This window comes from Procambarus clarkii, chromosome 50 (genome assembly GCF_040958095.1).
Source record: "Procambarus clarkii isolate CNS0578487 chromosome 50, FALCON_Pclarkii_2.0, whole genome shotgun sequence".
In the NCBI taxonomy this organism is placed as follows: domain Eukaryota; kingdom Metazoa; phylum Arthropoda; class Malacostraca; order Decapoda; family Cambaridae; genus Procambarus; species Procambarus clarkii.
In genome coordinates, this window is record NC_091199.1 from 14,208,340 (window position 1) to 14,229,182 (window position 20,843).

Consider the following 20,843-nt stretch of genomic DNA (forward strand, 5'->3'; position numbering starts at 1 on the left):
CTTAATTTAGAGATCAACAACAAACAAAATTGGTCTCTCCCAAGGGGAGGAAAGTTAAGCCCACAAAAATAGGCTACAGAAAAAGTTAGTGTATGAGGAAGGTGGATTAGTTTAAGTCTCGACTGCAAAATTGATAATATTAAGTTTCTATGTACTGCAGTTTAGTGATTTAATGTTTAAGGAGATGAATGGAGGAGATTAATCACATCTCTCACAACGTGGAAGGAATATTGGCACTAAACTCCCGGAGAAGTTGGCATCAGTGCCGCGCCGCAATGTAACGCTGCCAACTAATCTTTTACTCTATGCTAACTCTATTCTTTTGTACATCCTTTCAAGACATAGTTTGGATCAAGTCTTCCCCCTCGCAAGATGTATAAACAAAGCCTCGAATAGCATTAACCACTGTTGACTATAATATTGATGATTTAGGTAAATGTCGGCCACTAACACCAGGAGAGGAAGGAAGGAGCCTGGGCCAGGGGCCTGGAGTCAGTGCGCTCGTGGAGCCTGGCGAGCGAGGGTGTGCGTCGCGCGAGGGAGGGTGAGGAAGTAACGTGTATAGTGATGACAACGCTCCTGGATATACTGTGACAGCCCCTTATCCTGGGATCTTACACCTCCGCCCACCATGACCAGCCGCCACAACTCCACAGAGTGAGTGTCTTGAGGTGGTTTATGTGGCAGTAGTGTCGCAGGTGGCTTCACATAGCCGCCTCACTCTTAACCCCACACATTTTGACATATTTATATATATCTTTACCTAATACCTACTATCTCTTACGGGCTATTCATGCCCGTGCCACCTCTTGGGTGGCTTAATCTTTATCAATCAGCTACTGTCTCTCTAGTGGCCTCGACGAGGACAGGAAGCCTGTGACTTGTCAAAGGCCCCCTGCCCCCAGTTACGTGTTTTGCTATTAATTACGACCTATACAATTTTTTGCATTTTTTCTTGCAAACGAAATCAATTTTAAATGTATAGTTATTTCTGAATACTAAAGTTTTGAGCTGATTTTACGTGGACCTTCGACCTGCATCTGTGTATGGGAAGTTATGATGACAGTTCTATAGTAAGCATTGATGCTGACGTCACTATGGTAACTTGATGCTGACGTCACTATGGTAACTTGATGCTGACGTCACTATGGTAACTTGATGCTGACGTTACTATGGTAACTTGATGCTGACGTCACTATGGTAACTTGATGCTGACGTCACTATGGTAACTTGATGCTGACGTCACTATGGTAACTTGATGCTGACGTCACTATGATAACTTGATGCTGACGTCACTATGGTAACTTGATGCTGACGTTACTATGGTAACTTGATGCTGACGTCACTATGGTAACTTGATGCTGACGTCACTATGGTAACTTGATGCTGACGTCACTATGGTAACTTGATGCTGACGTCACTATGATAACTTGATGCTGACGTCACTATGATAACTTGATGCTGACGTCACTATGATAACTTGATGCTGACGTTACTATGGTAACTTGATGCTGACGTCACTATGGTAACTTGATGCTGACGTCACTGGTAACTTGATGCTGACGTCACTATGGTAACTTGATGCTGACGTCACTATGATAACTTGATGATGACATCGCTAGTATAACTTGATGGTGGCCACTCTATGCTAACTGTAGATTCTGAAATCTCTATGACAATTACTGGTGCTGACATCCCTAATATGTAACTGTTAATGCTGACGTACAATGGTAACACACAAGGTTGTTGGTTACCAGGGACCAGATTCACGAAGCAGTTACGCAAGCACTTACGAACCTATACATCTTTTCTCAATCTTTGGCGGCTTTGTTTACAATTATTAAACAGTTAATGAGCTCCGAAGCACCAGGAGGCTGTTTATAACAATAACAACAGTTGATTGGCAAGTTTTACTGCTTGTAAACTGTTTAATAAATGTAAACAATGCCGTCAAAGATTGAGGAAAGATGTACACGTTCGTAAGTGCTTGCGTAACTGCTTCGTGAATCCAGGTCCAGAGTTGCATGTACCCCCGCAGTAGCTGACGGCAGGACAAGTCTACACAGCTTGGTATCATCTACGTTAGTAACCCGCCTCTGTACCTTTGTTTACACTTCGGCACTATTATAGTGTCCTTTGGGATTTAGTTTGATCACAGAGAATGAGGTACATTTTTCTGAATATATTTCATCCTTTTTGACAGTGGGAGTATATTGGCGATTTATCACCATTTCTGACAACTGTTTCCTTATTCTCACGAAGGTCCATTATATATATATATATATATATATATATATATATATATATATATATATATATATATATATATATATATATATATATATATATATATATATATATATCTCAAGACTCCTTACGAATATAGAAGCATCAAGAGGAAGCATAGGCCAATAGGCCCTTTGTAGTTACTTCCATTCTTCCCTTTCACTTATCCAATATATATATATATATATATATATATATATATATATATATATATATATATATATATATATATATATATATATATATATATATATATATATATATATGTATATATATATATATATATATATGTATATATATATATATAATATTACAGGGTACTACCTCCGGTGCAGTTGTGGGGACCCATAGCCTCGGGGAAGCAAATAGGGGGCATTCGGTTTATCTCTGATCTCGTGAGCTTTGGCGTCTCTTATTACCGCTTCTTAATTGTGTACTTTATTTACGTGATTACAAATTGTGTGGCACTAACGTGCATAACTTTACCATTACAAGTCAAATTACAAATGAACGGAATTCATTAATATATATCACAAACCAACTTGAGAGTTAATACAATTCAAACACCTCCGCGAACTCCTCTGGAGTTGGACGCGTGCCCAAGATGCAGCAGGCATCTGAACAGCGGCACAAGAGGTGCTGGAACAAGAAACTTGTTGCTCTTTGGTCTTTTGTGATCTTGATTAGTTTACTTCCCAGATCCCTCTTTGGTGCCTTATTTTGATAATTACTTACTTCCCAGATCCCTCAGTAAGTTCATGGTACATTTGCACCACGAACCAAGGATTTCCGAGCCAATCGGAACAACGCAGCAACCACGTGTCAGACCTATGTAATTGCTGACTTTGTGTTTCCCTGAAAGTGGCGCCACAGTAAGGCAGTCCTTGACAGTCGAATTTCATTCCACTGTGTTGGAGGTAGGTACTGTCCAGTGTGGATGAGTACCTCCACATCATTAGCTCACCATCCTTCCAGGGAAGCGTGGTGGACGCTTCTGAGTGTTGTAGAGTCTGTATAGGTGCTTCGTGCCGGGCAGCGGGCTGTGGCGAGGCTCCTCTTGATGATGTTGACTCGCTATCTTGCCCTGTGATTTGCGACATATCACAGCGTGTTGGCGGTATACTGTAAACACGTGTATGGTATACCGCGTTGGCAGTATACTGCCAACATATATACACGTGGTTGTGAATCGGAGATTAGAAAGCTCAAAAGATGGAGCAGAAATTAATAAATGGGACAATAACTTGACAGTTAAAGATACAGTAAGCAAGAGAAAATGCATGACAGATGAATTAGTGGCTATCCGTCAGGACGGACGGAGGAGTGGGCTTGTGGACGACGTATACAAGAATCTTCCGGTGGGGGGCGCAGAAGATGTCGAATCTTCCGGTGGGGGGCGCAGAAGATGTCGAATCTTCCGGTGGGGGGGGGGGGCGCAGAAGATGTCGAATCTTCCGGTGGGGGGGGGGGGGGGCGCAGAAGATGTCGAATCTTCCGGTGGGGGTACAGAAGATGTCGAATCTTCCGGTGGGGGGCGCAGAAGATGTCGAATCTTCCGGTGGGGGGCGCAGAAGATGTCGAATCTTCCGGTGGGGGGCGCAGAAGATGTCGAATCTTCCGGCGGGGGGCGCAGAAGATGTCGAATCTTCCGGTGGGGGGCGCAGAAGATGTCGAATCTTCCGGTGGGGGGGCGCAGAAGATGTCGAATCTTCCGGTGGGGGGGGGGGGGGCGCAGAAGATGTCGAATCTTCCGGTGGGGGGGGGGGGGGCGCAGAAGATGTCGAATCTTCCGGTGGGGGCACAGAAGATGTCGAATCTTCCGGTGGGGGGCGCAGAAGATGTCGAATCTTCCGGTGGGGGGCGCAGAAGATGTCGAATCTTCCGGTGGGGGGCGCAGAAGATGTTGAATCTTCCGGCGGGGGGCGCAGAAGATGTCGAATCTTCCGGCGGGGGGCGCAGAAGATGTCGAATCTTCCGGTGGGGGCGCAGAAGATGGCGAATCTTCCGGTGGGGGCACAGAAGATGTCGAATCTTCCGGTGGGGGGCGCAGAAGATGTCGAATCTTCCGGTGGGGGGCGCAGAAGATGTCGATACTTCCGGTAGGGGGGCGCAGAAGATGTCGAATCTTCCGGTGGGGGCACAGAAGATGTCGAATCTTCCGGTGGGGGGCGCAGAAGATGTCGAATCTTCCGGTGGGGGCACAGAAGATGTCGAATCTTCCGGTGGGGGCGCAGAAGATGTCGAATCTTCCGGTGGGGGCGCAGAAGATGTCGAATCTTCCGGTGGGGGGCGCAGAAGATGTCGAATCTTCCGGTGGGGGGGGGGCGCAGAAGATGTCGAATCTTCCGGTGGGGGGCGCAGAAGATGTCGAATCTTCCGGTGGGGGGGGGGCGCAGAAGATGTCGAATCTTCCGGTGGGGGGGGCGCATAAGATGTCGAATCTTCCGGTGGGGGGGGCGCAGAAGATGTCGAATCTTCCGGTGGGGGGGGCGCAGAAGATGTCGTATCTTCCGGTGGGGGCACAGAAGATGTCGAATCTTCCGGTGGGGGGGGGGGGGCGCAGAAGATGTCGAATCTTCCGGTGGGGGGGGGGGCGCAGAAGATGTCGAATCTTCCGGTGGGGGCACAGAAGATGTCGAATCTTCCGGTGGGGGCGCAGATGTCGAATCTTCCGGTGGGGGCACAGAAGATGTCGAATCTTCCGGCGGGGGGGGGGGGGGGGGCGCAGAAGATGTCGAATCTTCCGGCGGGGGGGGCGCAGAAGATGTCGAATCTTCCGGTTTGGGGGCGCAGAAGATGTCGAATCTTCCGGTGGGGGCGCAGAAGATGTCGAATCTTCCGGTTTGGGGGCGCAGAAGATGTCGAATCTTCCGGCGGGGGGCGCAGAAGATGTCGAATCTTCCGGTGGGGGGGGGGGCGCAGAAGATGTCGAATCTTCCGGTGGGGGGCGCATAAGATGTCGAATCTTCCGGTGGGGGCGCATAAGATGTCGAATCTTCCGGTGGGGGGGGGCGCAGAAGATGTCGAATCTTCCGGTGGGGGGCGCAGAAGATGTCGAATCTTCCGGTGGGGGCGCATAAGATGTCGAATCTTCCGGTGGGGGGGGGCGCATAAGATGTCGAATCTTCCGGTGGGGGGGGGGGGCGCATAAGATGTCGAATCTTCCGGTGGGGGGGGCGCAGAAGATGTCGAATCTTCCGGTGGGGGGCGCATAAGATGTCGAATCTTCCGGTGGGGGGGGGCGCATAAGATGTCGAATCTTCCGGTGGAGGCACAGAAGATGTCGAATCTTCCGGTGGGGGGCGCAGAAGATGTCGAATCTTCCGGTGGGGGGGGGGGGCGCATAAGATGTCGAATCTTCCGGTGGGGGGCGCATAAGATGTCGAATCTTCCGGTGGGGGGCACAGAAGGCTCCGAATCTTCCGGTGGGGGGGGGGGGCACAGATGTGGAATCTTCCGGTGGGGGGGGGGGGCACAGATGTGGAATCTTCCGGTGGGGGGGGGCACAGATGTGGAATCTTCCGGTGGGGGGCACAGATGTGGAATCTTCCGGTGGGGGGCACAGATGTGGAATCTTCCGGTGGGGGGGGGGGAGGGGCCACGGAAGACAGTGTAGTGTACAGTGAAGGAAAGATCTTGCAGCGCTGTGGAACAAACGTAACGGGTCGAGTAGAATCGTCTCAAGAGGATCTTACGAGGAATTAAAGGGCACACTCAAGTACCCTTCTCCGTAGCTGACCAGCTGAATAACAAGAACATTTAAAACAAGTAGGCCCAAACTAGGCCCTAGAGTGGGGAGCCGGTCGGCCGAGCGGACAGCACGCTGGACTTGTGATCCTGTGGTCCCGGGTTCGATCCCGTGCACCGGCGAGAAACAATGGGCAGAGTTTCTTTCACCCTATGCCCCTGTTACCTGGCAGTAAAATAGGTACATGGGTCATATCTCATATGACCCTATCAAAGACCCATATCAAAATATTCTGCTTTCACGGGCTGCTTCCTGGGGGTGGAGGCCTGGTCGAGGACCGGGCCGCGGGGACACTAAAGCCCCGAAATCATCTCAAGACAACTTCAAGATAGAGGCCTATAGGCCTTCTTGTGGGTAATATAAACGGCTTCATTGCAAAATTGCTGACCTGGAGAACGTGCAGAGAACATTTGTTGCCGGGATCCATTCAGTAAAACTGTGTTATTGGGAACGCATAACATTTCTCAAGGTGTACTCCCCCTGGAGCGCTGTGGAGGAGACCAGTCCGTCGTCTCGCCTGACGCCTCGCATGTTAAGGCGCACTCCACCAATACGTTAAGAAGGCGACGTGTTGGTGAAACACTAGAACACGGTAATATTGACGTGTCTATACCTCGGCCTCCATAGGTTAGGTGAGTTGCTTGGGGTCGAACGTTTCTGGTTAGGTTTCTGGTTTGCCCGAAACGCTGCGCGTACAAGTGGCTTTACAAGAATGTAATTACTATGCTATGTATCCTCACAATCCCAATGTACCTTCTTGTATATATATATAAATAAATAAATAAATAAATAAATAAATAGAGGTTAGGCAACACCGTTGCTATATTTTTTACGGATTAGTAAATATAGAGAACGGGCTAGAGAGTGACACATTATTATAATAATAATATTTTATTTAGTGAAAGTACATACATAGATGCAGTTACAAACATTCTGATGGATTTATAGATAGAGCTGGTACATACAATACCTAAAGCCACTAGTACGCGTAGCATTTCGGCCATATTATATTCTGCTCTTGGAATATATTAAAGGAACTTATTGCAGACCTGCACACAGAAACACCACCACATGTGACCAGGAGACATGGCAGGATGTGCAGAATACCCCCGTTGAAGAGCAGAGCTGTAATACGTTACTCTGAGGAAGAAAACTCTACCTAATAAAAGCCCAAAAATTTCCAACATAGTTTCTCTACATGTAAGGGTGTACATGATCAACCAGGCTGTTCTGACACCAAGGGTGAGCAGCGGCGTCCAACACCCTCATTGTCCAGACCGTCTACCATACCATGTGGGACACCTTAACACTACCCCAAGGGGACTGGTGGCACCTTAACACTACCCCCAGGGGACTGGTGGCACCTTAACACTACCCCCAGGGGACTGGTGGCACCTTAACACTACCCCCAGGGGACTGGTGGCACCTTAACACTACCCCCAGGGGACTGGTGGCACCTTAACACTACCCCCAGGGGACTGGTGGCACCTTAACACTACCCCCAGGGGACTGGTGGCACCTTAACACTACCCCCCAGGGGACTGGTGGCACCTTAACACTACCCCCAGGGGACTGGTGGCACCTTAACACTACCCCCAGGGGACTGGTGGCACCTTAACACTACCCCCAGGGGACTGGTGGCACCTTAACACTACCCCCAGGGGACTGGTGGCACCTTAACACTACCCCCAGGGGACTGGTGGCACCTTAACACTACCCCCAGGGGACTGGTGGCACCTTAACACTACCCCCAGGGGACTGGTGGCACCTTAACACTACCCCCAGGGGACTGGTGGCACCTTGGCACCCCCACGGGAGGTGGGGCCATCTTGGCACTGTTGCAAGGGACAAGAGGCAGGGGAAGGTGAAGGCGCCCGTGGAGGAGCGCGAGGAAACAGGTAAGATAGTGTGAGAATGTTGACACACCCAAGATGGTGAGTGGGGGGGGGGATCTTCCGGCGACCTTAGAGGTGTCAGGGGAGGTGTGGCGGGTGTCAGGGAGGTGTGGCGGGTGTCAGGGGAGGTGTGGCGGGTGTCAAGGGAGGTGTGGCGGGTGTCAAGGGAGGTGTGGCGGGTGTCAAGGGAGGTGTGGCGGGTGTCAGGGAGGTGTGGCGGGTGTCAGGGGAGGTGTGGCGGGTGTCAGGGGAGGTGTGGCGGGTGTCAAGGGAGGTGTGGCGGGTGTCAGGGGAGGTGTGGCGGGTGTCAGGGGAGGTGTGGCGGGTGTCAAGGGAGGCGTGGCGGGTGTCAGGGGAGGCGTGGCGGGTGTCAGGGGAGGCGTGGCGGGTGTCAGGGGAGGTGTGGCGGGTGTCAGGGGAGGTGTGGCGGGTGTCAGGGGAGGTGTGGCGGGTGTCAGGGGAGGCGTGGCGGGTGTCAGGGGAGGCGTGGCGGGTGTCAGGGGAGGTGTGGCGGGTGTCAGGGGAGGTGTGGCGGGTGTCAGGGGAGGTGTGGCGGGTGTCAAGGGAGGCGTCACGAAAACCACGTTAATGTGGACCAAAAAAAACAATATTTACCGTTTTTAAACGTAAACTAATTTGTTGAACAAGTAATTTTGTATTGATGGAGAAGTATACAATTAATATTATAATTTGGTAATGGGGCCATTTGCGAGTGCTTGCCATCGACCAATAGCATCAAACATAGTGTAACAAATGACATTAATACTCTTTATGGCAATATATCTTTATTAGCATATTATTAGCAGTGGGGTGGGAAGGGGGGGTCATGGCCCCCCGGCGTGTTGGTGTCGTGTGCTAGGAGGCCTGGTCGAGGACCGGGCCGCGGGGACGCTAAGCCCCGGAAACACCTCAAGGTAAGCTGAGGGTTGTATTGGCTGGGTTGCCCCCGGCGGTGCCCGGAGTCACGACGATATGATCACTACGTCTAAAATACTAAGAGGAATGGATAAAATTATTAGGGAAGAATTCGTGAGAGCTGGAACTTCAAGAACAATTAGGAGAATAAACACACTGGTATTGACCCGCCTTGCAGTGGTTGTAGTCTATCAATATACGCGAATATTAAATGCTGCTCTTGCATCCGGACTGTTCCCAGCATACTTCACAATGCCACTACCAGATTAATTCCCAAGTCGGAACACTCAGCTCAAGCAAATATTAGTTGAACTGATAGAACACGTACGCAGTAAAACTAGTGATTCTAGGTGGATTCAAAGAACAGCCATTGCTATTAGAATGATGGACTGCAAGATGTGTGTAAAGATGAAGGAGTACAGCACTTCCTTCCACCTTGGAACATAGTACATTTTAACATCCTGACGCCTAAATAACCAACACCAAGAAACTAATCACAAACCCTCGTGCTCGACTTGCGGTAAAATTATCACTCTAGAACACAATCTACAAGCAACAAATATCACAGACCATTTACACTGACGGATCACTCGGTACAGCTACAGGGAGGGAAGGAGGTGCTGTTATTGTTCATTAACCCGATGGAAGCACAATTGAAAAGGATATAAGGGTTAGTAACTAGGTATCCACCTTGCGCAACCCGTTCTCGCACTTGCTTACGGTCAATATTGGCTTATTTAATAAGTGCATATGTGACGTACTAATTTATTGTGAATATTTTAGTTTACTTTGAAAAGCTTCATAGAAAACACCGACCTCACCTAACCTTCTTAATATGTTAAGATAAGCATCTTATTGCTTCTTATTTACAATTATTACTTAACCTATCAACGGTATAGGTTAAGTAATAATTGTAATTAAGAAGCAATAAGATGCTTTGCAACCTTGCAAGTCGAACTGGTTGCACTCAAAATTATTGAAAATGCTGCAATAGACAGCTTAATTATTTCTGACTCTTTCCTCACTACTAATATTTAATAGTTTGTAGTCAAATAGTAACGTGCTAGACTCCGAAGCCAGACATAGATATACAAGATAAATATATGCAGAAAACCCACATGTGAAAATAATAAATGCTAAACGCGTTTTCGGCTCAATTCGCCTTCATGAGAGCATTTTAGAATCTATCATTCATTCTAAAATGCTTTGATGAAGGTGAATTGAGCCGAAAACATGTTTAGCATTCGTTATTTTTCTCATGTGGGTTTTTTCCCACATACGTGGATCAGGGTTTTTGTAATCGTTGTTGTACATTATATATATATATATATATATATATATATATATATATATATATATATATATATATATATATATATATATATATATATATATATATATATATATATATATATATATGCATACTTAATATGGGGGGTCAGTCAAAACGTTATGGATTTCTTTCACATGGGCCTGTAGGAATAAGATAAAATTGACGTCCTTTCGAGGCTTACAGTAAACAAAAACTAAATATAGACTGTAAAATAGTATTGAACGTAATTTTGAGCTATCAAAAAGATCCATTAAAAGTGCCATTAGACGAGACCTCTTAAATGAATTTGAAGAAAGCAGAATGATGCAAATAGGAATTATCATATCCGTTGTTAATCTCAATTAGATGTGTCAATATATTCGTATGAACGTTGTCGTCACAGCTCGAGTACGACTTGGTATATCTGGCACTCCGGCTTGTATAAGGGTATAGATGAAGTGTAAAGTGGACAAAGAAAGGGCACACTAGAGCATTACATCTTAGACCGTGACAAAAATTAAGCCATTTAGAGCAGTCAATATTTAGCGCCCTCTGATTATCCCTCACTTTGATGGTGCTACATAGCCTTCCCGGTTTGGTGCCTTGTATTGATTATTACTTACTTAGAGCAATCAAAACTCTCACTGCATGAGCTGGCAAACCATATCAATACAACTAATATGAAATCCTTGCACTGCATGTATATATATTTCGCGTCTGGTAGATAAATGACGTACGAGTCTAAGAAAGAAGCTGTGTTGTGTGAAGACTAATAATTATAAACAGCAGCTCCTCAATGATCCAGCAGTACATTGCCCGAGCATATAACTAGTCTAAACCAGGTTATGTATTAGCCAAAGATCTACCATTAATGTATGTTTAATTGTAAATACATAGTTAGATTTTTTTATTATGTGATATTATAAGGTGGGCAGGTTAGATGAAACTGTTACTGTAAAGTTCTCCATTGAGTGAACAAATCCACAAGCGCCGTGACCAGGATTCGAACCTGCGTCCGGGAGCATCCCAGACGCTACCTCAATCGACCGAGCTACGACATGGAAAGCAGGCCATGCTCTCCATTTAGGCCACATTGATCTTTTGTGCTCTCTAGTCCTTTTTGCGCTACCGCTCACAGGAGGAGTATGGGGTGCACAACAAACTAGCAGTCTCCGGCGGCACCAAACAGAATATTACTGACCAATTTTCCTTCTCGTAGAGCCAGGCAAAATATTCGACAAAATAATTAACCACAGACTTTTGAAGTACCTGGAAGAGGAACAAAAGTATAACACCAGACAACACGGGCTTAGAAATGACAGTGCTCAAGAGTCGTGGTCCAAGGGGGTCCGGGTTCGATTCCTGGCTGAGGCAGAAACAAATGAGTTTTCTTTTACCCGATATCTTTGTTCACCAAGTGGTAAATAGATTGCAGGAAGTTAGACAGCTGACATGGGCTACAATTCCGGGAATGTGTGTTAGAAAGAGTGTATGTAATAGATATAAAATGAAAATGGCTCAGGATTCAGTACATTAGACTGTCAAAATATATTTTTCTATTATGTTGCTGCAAAGGTGTAAGAACGTTGTAGTTATGTTGTGTGTTACGAACCCCCTGAAAATTTGTGGAAATTATGGAAAACCCAAACCTTCATGTTACTCCAATGGCGTCGTTCAACCCGTTTTCGCAAATTCGTAAAGTCAATATTGACTTATTAAATTTGCGAGAACGGGTTGCGTCGTTGGTTGTCGCAATAGGAGCAACCCCAACTTAACGAATGGTATGGGGATTATCTTGAGGTTATCTTGAGATGATTTCGGGGGTTTAGTGTCCCCGCGGCCCGGTCCTCGACCAGGCCTCCACCCCCAGGAAGCAGCCCGTGACAGCTGACTAACACCCAGGTACCTATTTTACTGCTAGGTAACAGGGGCATAGGGTGAAAGAAACTCTGCCCATTGTTTCTCGCCGGCGCCTGGGATCGAACCCAGGACCACAGGATCTCAAGCCCAGCGTGCTGTCCGCTCGGCCGTCCGGCTCCCCTGGGATTGACCCAGACTCTCTCACATCATTCCCCAAACTACAACAAATCCCAAACATGACGAAAGTAAGACAATGCTTCAACGTTCGAACAAGTTTTAACACCTAAGACTTAGTAACAACCAATACAGCAAGTTGTAACAACGTCCTAATAACACGTCATAAAAACGTTAAACAAGGTGTAATCACTTTATTACAAGTTATAACAAGCGGAAAATAGGGACAGTTACGGTGTGTGTTTGCAGGGATCACCCCTGGAATTGTTTGTTGTTGTTAAAGATTCGCTACCTGGAACATAGTTCCAAGTAGCACGGGCTATGGCGAACCCGTAACACACACCCCCTCTGGAAAATTATGTATGAAGCTTATGGCAAACATCTATAACCTTTAACTCGGAGACACGTACAAACACACTCTTTTATAGATATATATTACACAACAGCTTAAAAATTTCAATTACTCAAGTAAAAAAAACTAGTTTAACGCGGCTATAATTCTGGGTTGAAAATACAATTGAATACGAAAATATGGCGCGTGGCGTTGCCGGGGGAAGGCGGCGCGCGGCTCGCCTTCAAATAGACAATCTGCTCCGGCGAATATGATTTGTTAAGGAGAAATAAAGCCAGATGGAACCATCTTGGCAACAACTCTTATTTAGTCTGGCGTTGGGCTCAAGGTCTTGCGGCCTCTTGGGGGTTGTCGAGGTCTTGCGGCCTCTTGGGGGTTGTCGAGGTCTTGCGGCATCTTGGGGGTTGTCGAGGTCTTGCGGCCTCTTGGGGGTTGTCGAGGTCTTGCGGCCTCTTGGGGGTTGTCGAGGTCTTGCGGCCTCTTGGAGGTTGTCGAGGTCTTGCGGCCTCTTGGGGGTTGTCGAGGTCTTGCGGCCTCTTGGGGGTTGTCGAGGTCTTGCGGCCTCTTGGAGGTTGTCGAGGTCTTGCGGCCTCTTGGGGGTTGTCGAGGTCTTGCGGCCTCTTGGGGGTTGTCGAGGTCTTGCGGCCTCTTGGGGGTTGTCGAGGTCTTGCGGCCTCTTGGGGGTTGTCGAGGTCTTGCGGTCTCTTGGGGGTTGTCGAGGTCTTGCGGCCTCTTGGGGGTTGTCGAGGTCTTGCGGCCTCTTGGGGGTTGTCGAGGTCTTGCGGTCTCTAGAGGGGGGGTTGTCGAGGTCTTGCGGTCTCTGGAGTGGGGTTGTCGAGGTCTTGCAGCCTCTTGGGGGTTGTCGAGGTCTTGCGGCCTCTTGGGGGTTGTCGAGGTCTTGCGGTCTCTTGGGGGTTGTCGAGGTCTTGCGGCCTCTTGGGGGTTGTCGAGGTCTTGCGGCCTCTTGGGGGTTGTCGAGGTCTTGCGGCCTCTTGGGGGTTGTCGAGGTCTTGCGGCCTCTTGGGGGTTGTCGAGGTCTTGTGGCCTCTGAAGGGGGGTTGTCGAGGTTTTGCGGCCTCTTGGGGGTTGTCGAGGTCTCGCGGCCTCTGGAGGAGGGTTGTCGAGGTCTCGCGGCCTCTTGGAGGGGGGTTGTTGAGGTCTCGCGGACTCTGGAGGGGGAGGTTGTCGAGGTCTCGCGGCCTCTGGAGTGGGGTTGTCGAGGTCTCGCGGATTATGGAGTAGGGTTGTCGAGGTCTCGCGGCCTCTGGAGTGGGGTTGTCGAAGTCTCGCGGCCTCTTGGGGGTTGTCGAGGTCTCGCGGCCTCTTGGGGGTTGTCGAGGTCTCGCGGCCTCCTGGAGGGGGGGTTGTCGAGGTCTCGCGGCCTCTGGAGGGGGGTTGCCGAGGTCTCGCGGCCTCTTGGAGGGGGGTTGTCGAGGTCTCGCGGACTCTGGAGGGGGAGGTTGTCGAGGTCTCGCGGCCTCTTGGAGGGGGGTTGTCGAGGTCTCGTGGACTCTGGAGGGGGGTTGTCGAGGACTCGCGGCCTCTGGAGGGGGTTGTCGAGGTCTCGCGCCCTCTGGGGGGGGTCAATAAGACTACCACAATACAGCTTGGCTACTAACCATCAAGTCCACCTTAGTGTACTGAACATTTCTCAGAACTCAAGTATACTGTATACCATACACCTAGAAGCAGGGGTATACCTCTCAGTATACATACCCCTCTGCATGCTTGCCATTCTCATGTCTCAATCACCATCTGGGAGGTGATATCCTGCAAGAGTCAAATAGAGAGAGAGATCTGGGGGTTGATATCACACCGAACCTGTCCCCAGAGGCCCACATCAAAAGGATATCATGTTTAATGATGTATTTAGATATGGTTACAAAAGGTTATGATCGGGAAGAATAATCGCTTGCAACGTTTACAGAGATAAAACAGAAGTTGGTCTCGTGTTATAGTTGGCTTCGTTCTCGTTTCATAATCCGGGGGATCTAGGGTTTCATTCCTGGGCGAGACGTTTCAGTGCTCTTAATGCTTGTGTTTATCATGAAATAAATAGGTAACCATCAGGAGTCATAGGCAACTGTTGTATGTGTATTTCCTGTGAGTCTAAATAAATATATATTTACATACATATACATACATACATACATACATACATACATACATACATACATACATACATACATACATACATTTACACACACACGTATATGGTTAACCCGGATATCACATTTTATCTGCACCCACACACAGAGGCGAGTAAATGGGTGAAAAGTTTCCACTGTCGCGGTAAACTGCGATATCGGTGTGCAATAGAAGAGAGGGTTGGAGGAGGGGGGAGTATAGTGTTTGACTGTTGAGTGTATACCTTACTAGGTGCCCTTACTGCAGGAAGGGGGGGGGGAATGGGGGGGAAGAGGAGGAGGAAGAGGAGGAGGAAGAGGAGGAGGAAGAGGAAGAGGAAGAGGAAGAGGAGGAGGAAGAGGAGGAGGAAGAGGAAGAGGAAGAGGAAGAGGAGGAGGAAGAGGAGGAGGAGGAGGAAGAGGAGGAGGGGGAGGAAGAGGAGGAGGAGGAGGAAGAGGAAGAGGAGGAGGAGGAGGAGGAAGAGGAGGAGGAAGAGGAGGAGGAGGAGGAGGCGGCGGAGGAGGAGGAGGAGGAGGAGGAGTCTCTCTATCTCAACTACCGCTCTTAAATTGACCTTAAGTGCCAATCTGTATTTTGTGATGAAGTTACAGTATTGTGACTACTCCCAGGGTCGTCGAGGAGACGGAAGTAGTTTCACAGATCTTGGCAAAGATGTTCCTGTAATGTTTATTCCTGTGGCGTCTCGTGCTGATGTCTTATACCTGAAGATGCTGCTGCTAAGGTTGTGCGTCGGACCGAGGAGAAGAGGCCCATACTTCCTTCCCAGTCATGGGTAGGATGTAAGGGACCTTCATATCCCAGTGACTACCACCACCACCACAACGGGTCCTCGTAGCCTGGTGGATAGCGCGCAGGACTCGTAATTCTGTGGCGCGGGCTCGATTCCCGCACGAGGCAGAAACAAATGGGCAAAGTTTCTTTCACCCTGAATGCCCCTGTTACCTAGCAGTAAATAGGTACCTGGGAGTTAGTCAGCTGTCACGGGCTGCCTCCTGGGGGTGGAGGCCTGGTCGAGGACCGGGCCGCGGGGACACTAAAGCCCCGAAATCATCTCAAGATAACCTCAAGATAACCACCACCACCACACTAGCACCACCACCACCACCATCACCACCACCACCACCACCACCACCACCACCACCACACCGCAAACGACCTTCCAGAGGGTATAGACTCATTCCTCTCAATGTTTGCCGATGATGCGAAAATTATGAGAAGAATCAAGACAGATGAAGATAGAGACTACAGGACGACCTGGACAAACTGGAGGAATGCTCTAGAAAATGGCTGCTAAAGTTCAACTCGGGAAAGTGTAAAGTAATGAAATTAGGCGAAGGGAGCAGAAGGCTGAACACAAGGTACCATCTGGGAGGTGATATCCTGCAAGAGTCAAATAGAGAGAGATCTGGGGGTTGATATCACACCGAACCTGTCCCCAGAGGCCCACATCAAAAGGATATCATCAGCGGCGTAAGCTAGATTGGCCAACATAAGAACTGCCTTTAGAATCTTGTATAAGGAAACGTTCAGAACCCTGTATACCACTTACGTCAGAGCAATCCTGGAGTATGCAGCTCCAGCCTGGAGCCAATACCTAGTTAAGCACAAGACAAAGTTAGAGAAGAATCAGAGAGATGCCACCAGATTCTTCCCGGAACTGAGAAGTATGAGCTACGAGGAAAGGCTAAGGAAGCTGAACCTCGCGTCCCTGGAAAACAGAAGAGTAAGGGGAGACATGATAACCACCTACAAAATTCTCAGGGGAATTGACAGGGTGGACAAAGACAAATTCCTTAGCATGGGTGGAACGCGAACAAGGGAACACAGGTGGAAACCCAGTACCCAAATGAGCCACAGATACATTAGAAAAAAATTGTTCAGTATCAGAGTAGTTAAGAAATGGAATGCACTAGGCAGTGATGTGGTGGAGGCTGACTCCATACACAGTTTACAATGTAGATATGATAGAGCCCAGTAGGCTCAGGAACCTGTATACTAGTTTATTGACAGTTGAGAGGCGGGACCAAAGAGCCAGAGCTCAACCCCCGCAAGCACAACTAGGTGAGTACCGCACCACCACCAGCTAGAGGCCATCTTAGATCCAGCAGATAAAAATGTCTGGTCTTATAAACTGAGAGGGGAATAATTACCTCCTGTCCCATCTTGTGACAGTTTTCTGCTTGGCTGGGAGAGGTGCATCATCCTTATGGGACATCTACTGCCTCCCTGGCTGTGGGAGGGAGAGGGGAAGGGATGGAAAGATGGAAAGGGATGTAGGTAGGGATAGGAAGGAAGGTAATGACGGAGGAGCAATGAGACATGCCTATTTAAAACTATAATCTAGGTTGGGTTTAGGATAGGTTAAGATGGAATAGGTGAGGTCGTTATTAATATAGTGCCTTATAGAGGTGGACTCATCAGTGCGGACAGACAGACACAGTCAGTGTCTGATGTTAGCATGCAAGGGTGAACGCGGCTTAATTAGGCTTCTTTTGAACTAGCCACCGAGTCCCGCTATCGGCTACCTCTGTTAGTTCATAATTATGCTACTATCTTTATAATTGTGAACTTATGGTGGGTTGTTGTGATGGTAGTGATGGTGATTGATGATTACGGCAGCATTTCTTCAGCGTGAGGCCTAACGTTCCCTGCAACACAGTATCCGGGTGAGATATGGCAGCTGGAAGCCTAAAATAATGTGTTTCTACGGTGTTGCTTCCTGTGTTGAGGCCGGCAGAGAGACAACACCAGGCCCTTATGAAATACTTGCAATAAACTATTGCAAGTGTTTAAAAATCCAAATTAAAGCAAATGTTTAGACATTTAAACTGTGTGGTTTAAGTGGCGCCGTTAAATAATCTCTCTGCCCAACGACCTATTGGGCTGTGTAAACCCAGTATTCATGTACTCACGAAGTTAGGTTTACAGCTTCGTCTTCCCAACAGGAAAGTCAAACCAGAGAGGAAAGGGCTCGGTGGTCCAAAAAGAGTCACAGGACCTATCCGTAATTCTTTTCTATCCCAGGTGCGGTAGAGTAGCTTCACATGTTACACCCAATTGTTGTTGTTGTGTTTAGAATCAGCTACTCTGATTCAGCTACATTTTCAAGTTCGACAGGTTTAGCCTTAGGTAGAGTATACGTCAAAATGCGACGTGGTATTAAGAGAGACGAGTTGCTCTATCAGCTCTACACCAGAGCTACACATTCTAACATTGTTAGAGCTACACAGTCTAACAATAGTCAAACATTGGTGGTGTATGTGATGCTAAATGCTCCCTTCTCCAGATTCTTAAAGATTACAGAAATGTTAGGCAGGTTTTCTTGTTCTGCTGATGTCATCCTGTTGAAGTTTGTCTCCGGTGGCTGGCTGAAGAATTTGGCTCTGGAGTTGTCTTCCCTCATCTTGGATTATCCATGTGGCTCTTTTATCCCCCATCCCAAGCCTCATCACATTGCAATTTCTTGGACTAAAGTCGAGTAACTATTTTTTATTTTTCAGACCGTCTCTTATTCATGCAGGTCCTCGTGGAGTCTTCTGTAATCCACCTTTGCTCTAATTTGTTTCATGAGCTTTGCATCGTCCGCAATGTAGGACATGTTGCATGTCGAACATGTAAGACATTGACACATATCAGGAAGATCAGGAAGGAAAGGTCATGAATGATTAGGAAGGTTTTGAATACTTAGGAAGGTTGCTCACGAGATGCGAGGAAGGTCACACCAAGCTACAACAATTGCCAGTTACAGATGAATGTTACACGAACTAAAGTGAGCAAAACTACAATAGAGATGACATACAATTAGAGGAAGGTCAGAGACATATGCAATGACAGCAGATAAAGGCCCTGACCGCATCAGACTACAAGACCCTGGCGCTGACGTCACAAGACAGGTTGTCAAGACTCTATAAGAACTGGAATTACGCACATATTTAGTACCAGTTATTCCTTGTCATGACGTGACAGTGGTGCCGAGCTGAAGTAAAGGACGTTGGCACTTGTGTGTTGGTTCCTCTCTTACAGTGCCACCTTGACACCTAGCTCTCAAGCGTGTGTCACGAGGCAGCGTGGCACTTTAAGCGTGTCAAGCGTGTGTTTTAAGAACCATAGCTCCTCGAAACATTTATTTTCATGCCAAAGTGATTTTTGTATTATTAAACCACGGGGGGGGGGGGGGAGAAGAAACTATCCGGGAAAAACGCCAAGCCATTATCGCTATCTAGCACTGGGAAGGGGTCAGGATAAGGATTTGGGATGGGACGGGGGAGAAGGAATGGTGCCGAACCACTTGTGGACTGTCGGGGATTGAACACCTTACATTACAGACATAAAGTTCGTCTCATTTATTTTAAATTGCTTTCGAAGATCGCACAGAGTACCGTTAGGGGGCGCAGGTTCCCTCCGGCCCTGGATTAGGCCATCTGCTGTTGTATACTATTGGGGATGCTGCTAGGAAGGCCATTACTGATGTTTACATGCTAGTTGACACTTGTTCGTGCACGCTTACAAGTGTTCGTCCAGGCCTATACCTGGTCGTTCTGTTCGCACACAAGTAATGGCTTTTGAGCACTTCGGGAATATTTTCGTCTGATTATATATGTGATATTTTTTCCGAGTTGAAGATGACTTTGCTTTGAATTAGCATTACTTTTGTTGTGTGTGACATTTCCTTGTCTACTGATATTAGTTTATGCTGTATTTTGTCTGTATACGTGGCTTGTGTCTATACGTGGCTTGTGTCTATACGTGGCTCGTGTCTATACGTGGCTTGTGTCTATACGTGGCTTGTGTCTATACGTGGCTTGTGTCTATACGTGGCTTGTGTCTATATCTTCCCAGCTGTGGAGCTTATATTCCACTATATAAATCTCTAATTTACATTATCATTTTTATCCAAGTATTTCAGATTATTTTTTCCGTGTGTGTCACTCTGTGCTGTCATGTGTGTCTCTCGTGGCCTTGAAGGTGACTGTGAGTGTCTAGTGACATGTGCTGTCATGTGTGTCTCTCGTGGCCTTGAAGGTGACTGTGAGTGTCTAGTGACATTGTAAGTGACGAAGGGGAGTTTAGGTGAGCAGGTCTGCCAACCTTGTAGGTGACTGTGAGTGTCTAGTGACATTGTAAGTGACGAAGGGGAGTTTAGGTGAGCAGGTCTGCCAACCTTGTAGGTGACTGTGAGTGTCTAGTGACATTGTAAGTGACGAAGGGGAGTTTAGGTGAGCAGGTCTGCCAACCTTGTAGGTGACTGTGAGTGTCTAGTGACATTGTAAGTGACGAAGGGGAGTTTAGGTGAGCAGGTCTGCCAACCTTGTAGGTGACTGTGAGTGTCTAGTGACATTGTAAGTGACGAAGGGGAGTTTAGGTGAGCAGGTCTGCCAACCTTGTAGGTGACTGGCCAGAGTGTTTGTTGATTTTAGATTCAGCTTCTCAGAACAAAAAGTTCCAAGCATTACGGACTATGGTGAGCCCATAGTGAACTTACCTGGCACAGGAGATGTGCGAGTGTAGCCAGAGGGTGTGCAGACAACTTATCTAGGAAGCTAGCAAGTGACTAAGTTGGGAAAAGCTTGCAGGTATATAGGAAGATGGTCTGGTCTGGCCGGGCACACGGGAGGCATCTCCCGTCACGCAGGGTGCAGTCGCACCTCCACAGATCTCCAGTATCATCTATTGATACTGGTAATGGCTCAAAAGGGCCACCAACTACGGGCTATGCATGCCCGTGCCACCTTTTGGGTGGCTTGATCTTCATCAATCAATCAATCATCTGGTCGGGGACTGGACCGCGGGGACATTGAGCCCCCGGAAATCCTCATGGCGAGGTAGGAGACTGGAGTGAGAACAAGGTGAGGGAGAGGCAATGGTCCTGGGGTGACTCACAGGCGTGGGATGTTTGTAAACACCACCACTGCCTTGCCTCCGCCCACGTGGTCGCTCTGTGTGTGTGTGTGTGTGTGTGTGTGTGTGTGTGTGTGTGTGTGTGTGTGTGTGTGTGTGTGTGTGTGTGTGTGTGTGTGTGTGTGTGTGTGTGTGTGTGTGTGTGTGTGTGTGTGTGTGTTTACTAGTTGTGTTTTTGCGGGGGTTGAGCTTTGCTCTTTCGGCCCGCCTCTCAACTGTCAATGAACTGTTTACTAATTACTATTTTTTTTTTCC

At 47.9% G+C, this 20,843-nt stretch overlaps 1 protein-coding gene across 5 annotated transcripts in view; it reads left to right on the forward strand.

Annotated features, from left to right (window-relative positions):
• The first annotated feature begins 513 nt into the window (after positions 1 to 513).
• The window catches only part of LOC123772658 (uncharacterized), a 697,131-nt gene continuing 676,801 nt past the window's right edge, over positions 514 to 20,843 (forward strand). For all 5 annotated transcript variants that reach the window (XR_006774694.2, XR_011222564.1, XM_069303582.1 and 2 more), the window contains exon 1: positions 514 to 657. Coding sequence is in view for 3 of the 5 variants with exons in the window: in XM_069303582.1 (XP_069159683.1) it covers positions 632 to 657 (26 nt within the window). In the remaining 2 variants the exon portion in view is untranslated. The remainder of the gene's footprint in view (positions 658 to 20,843) is intronic.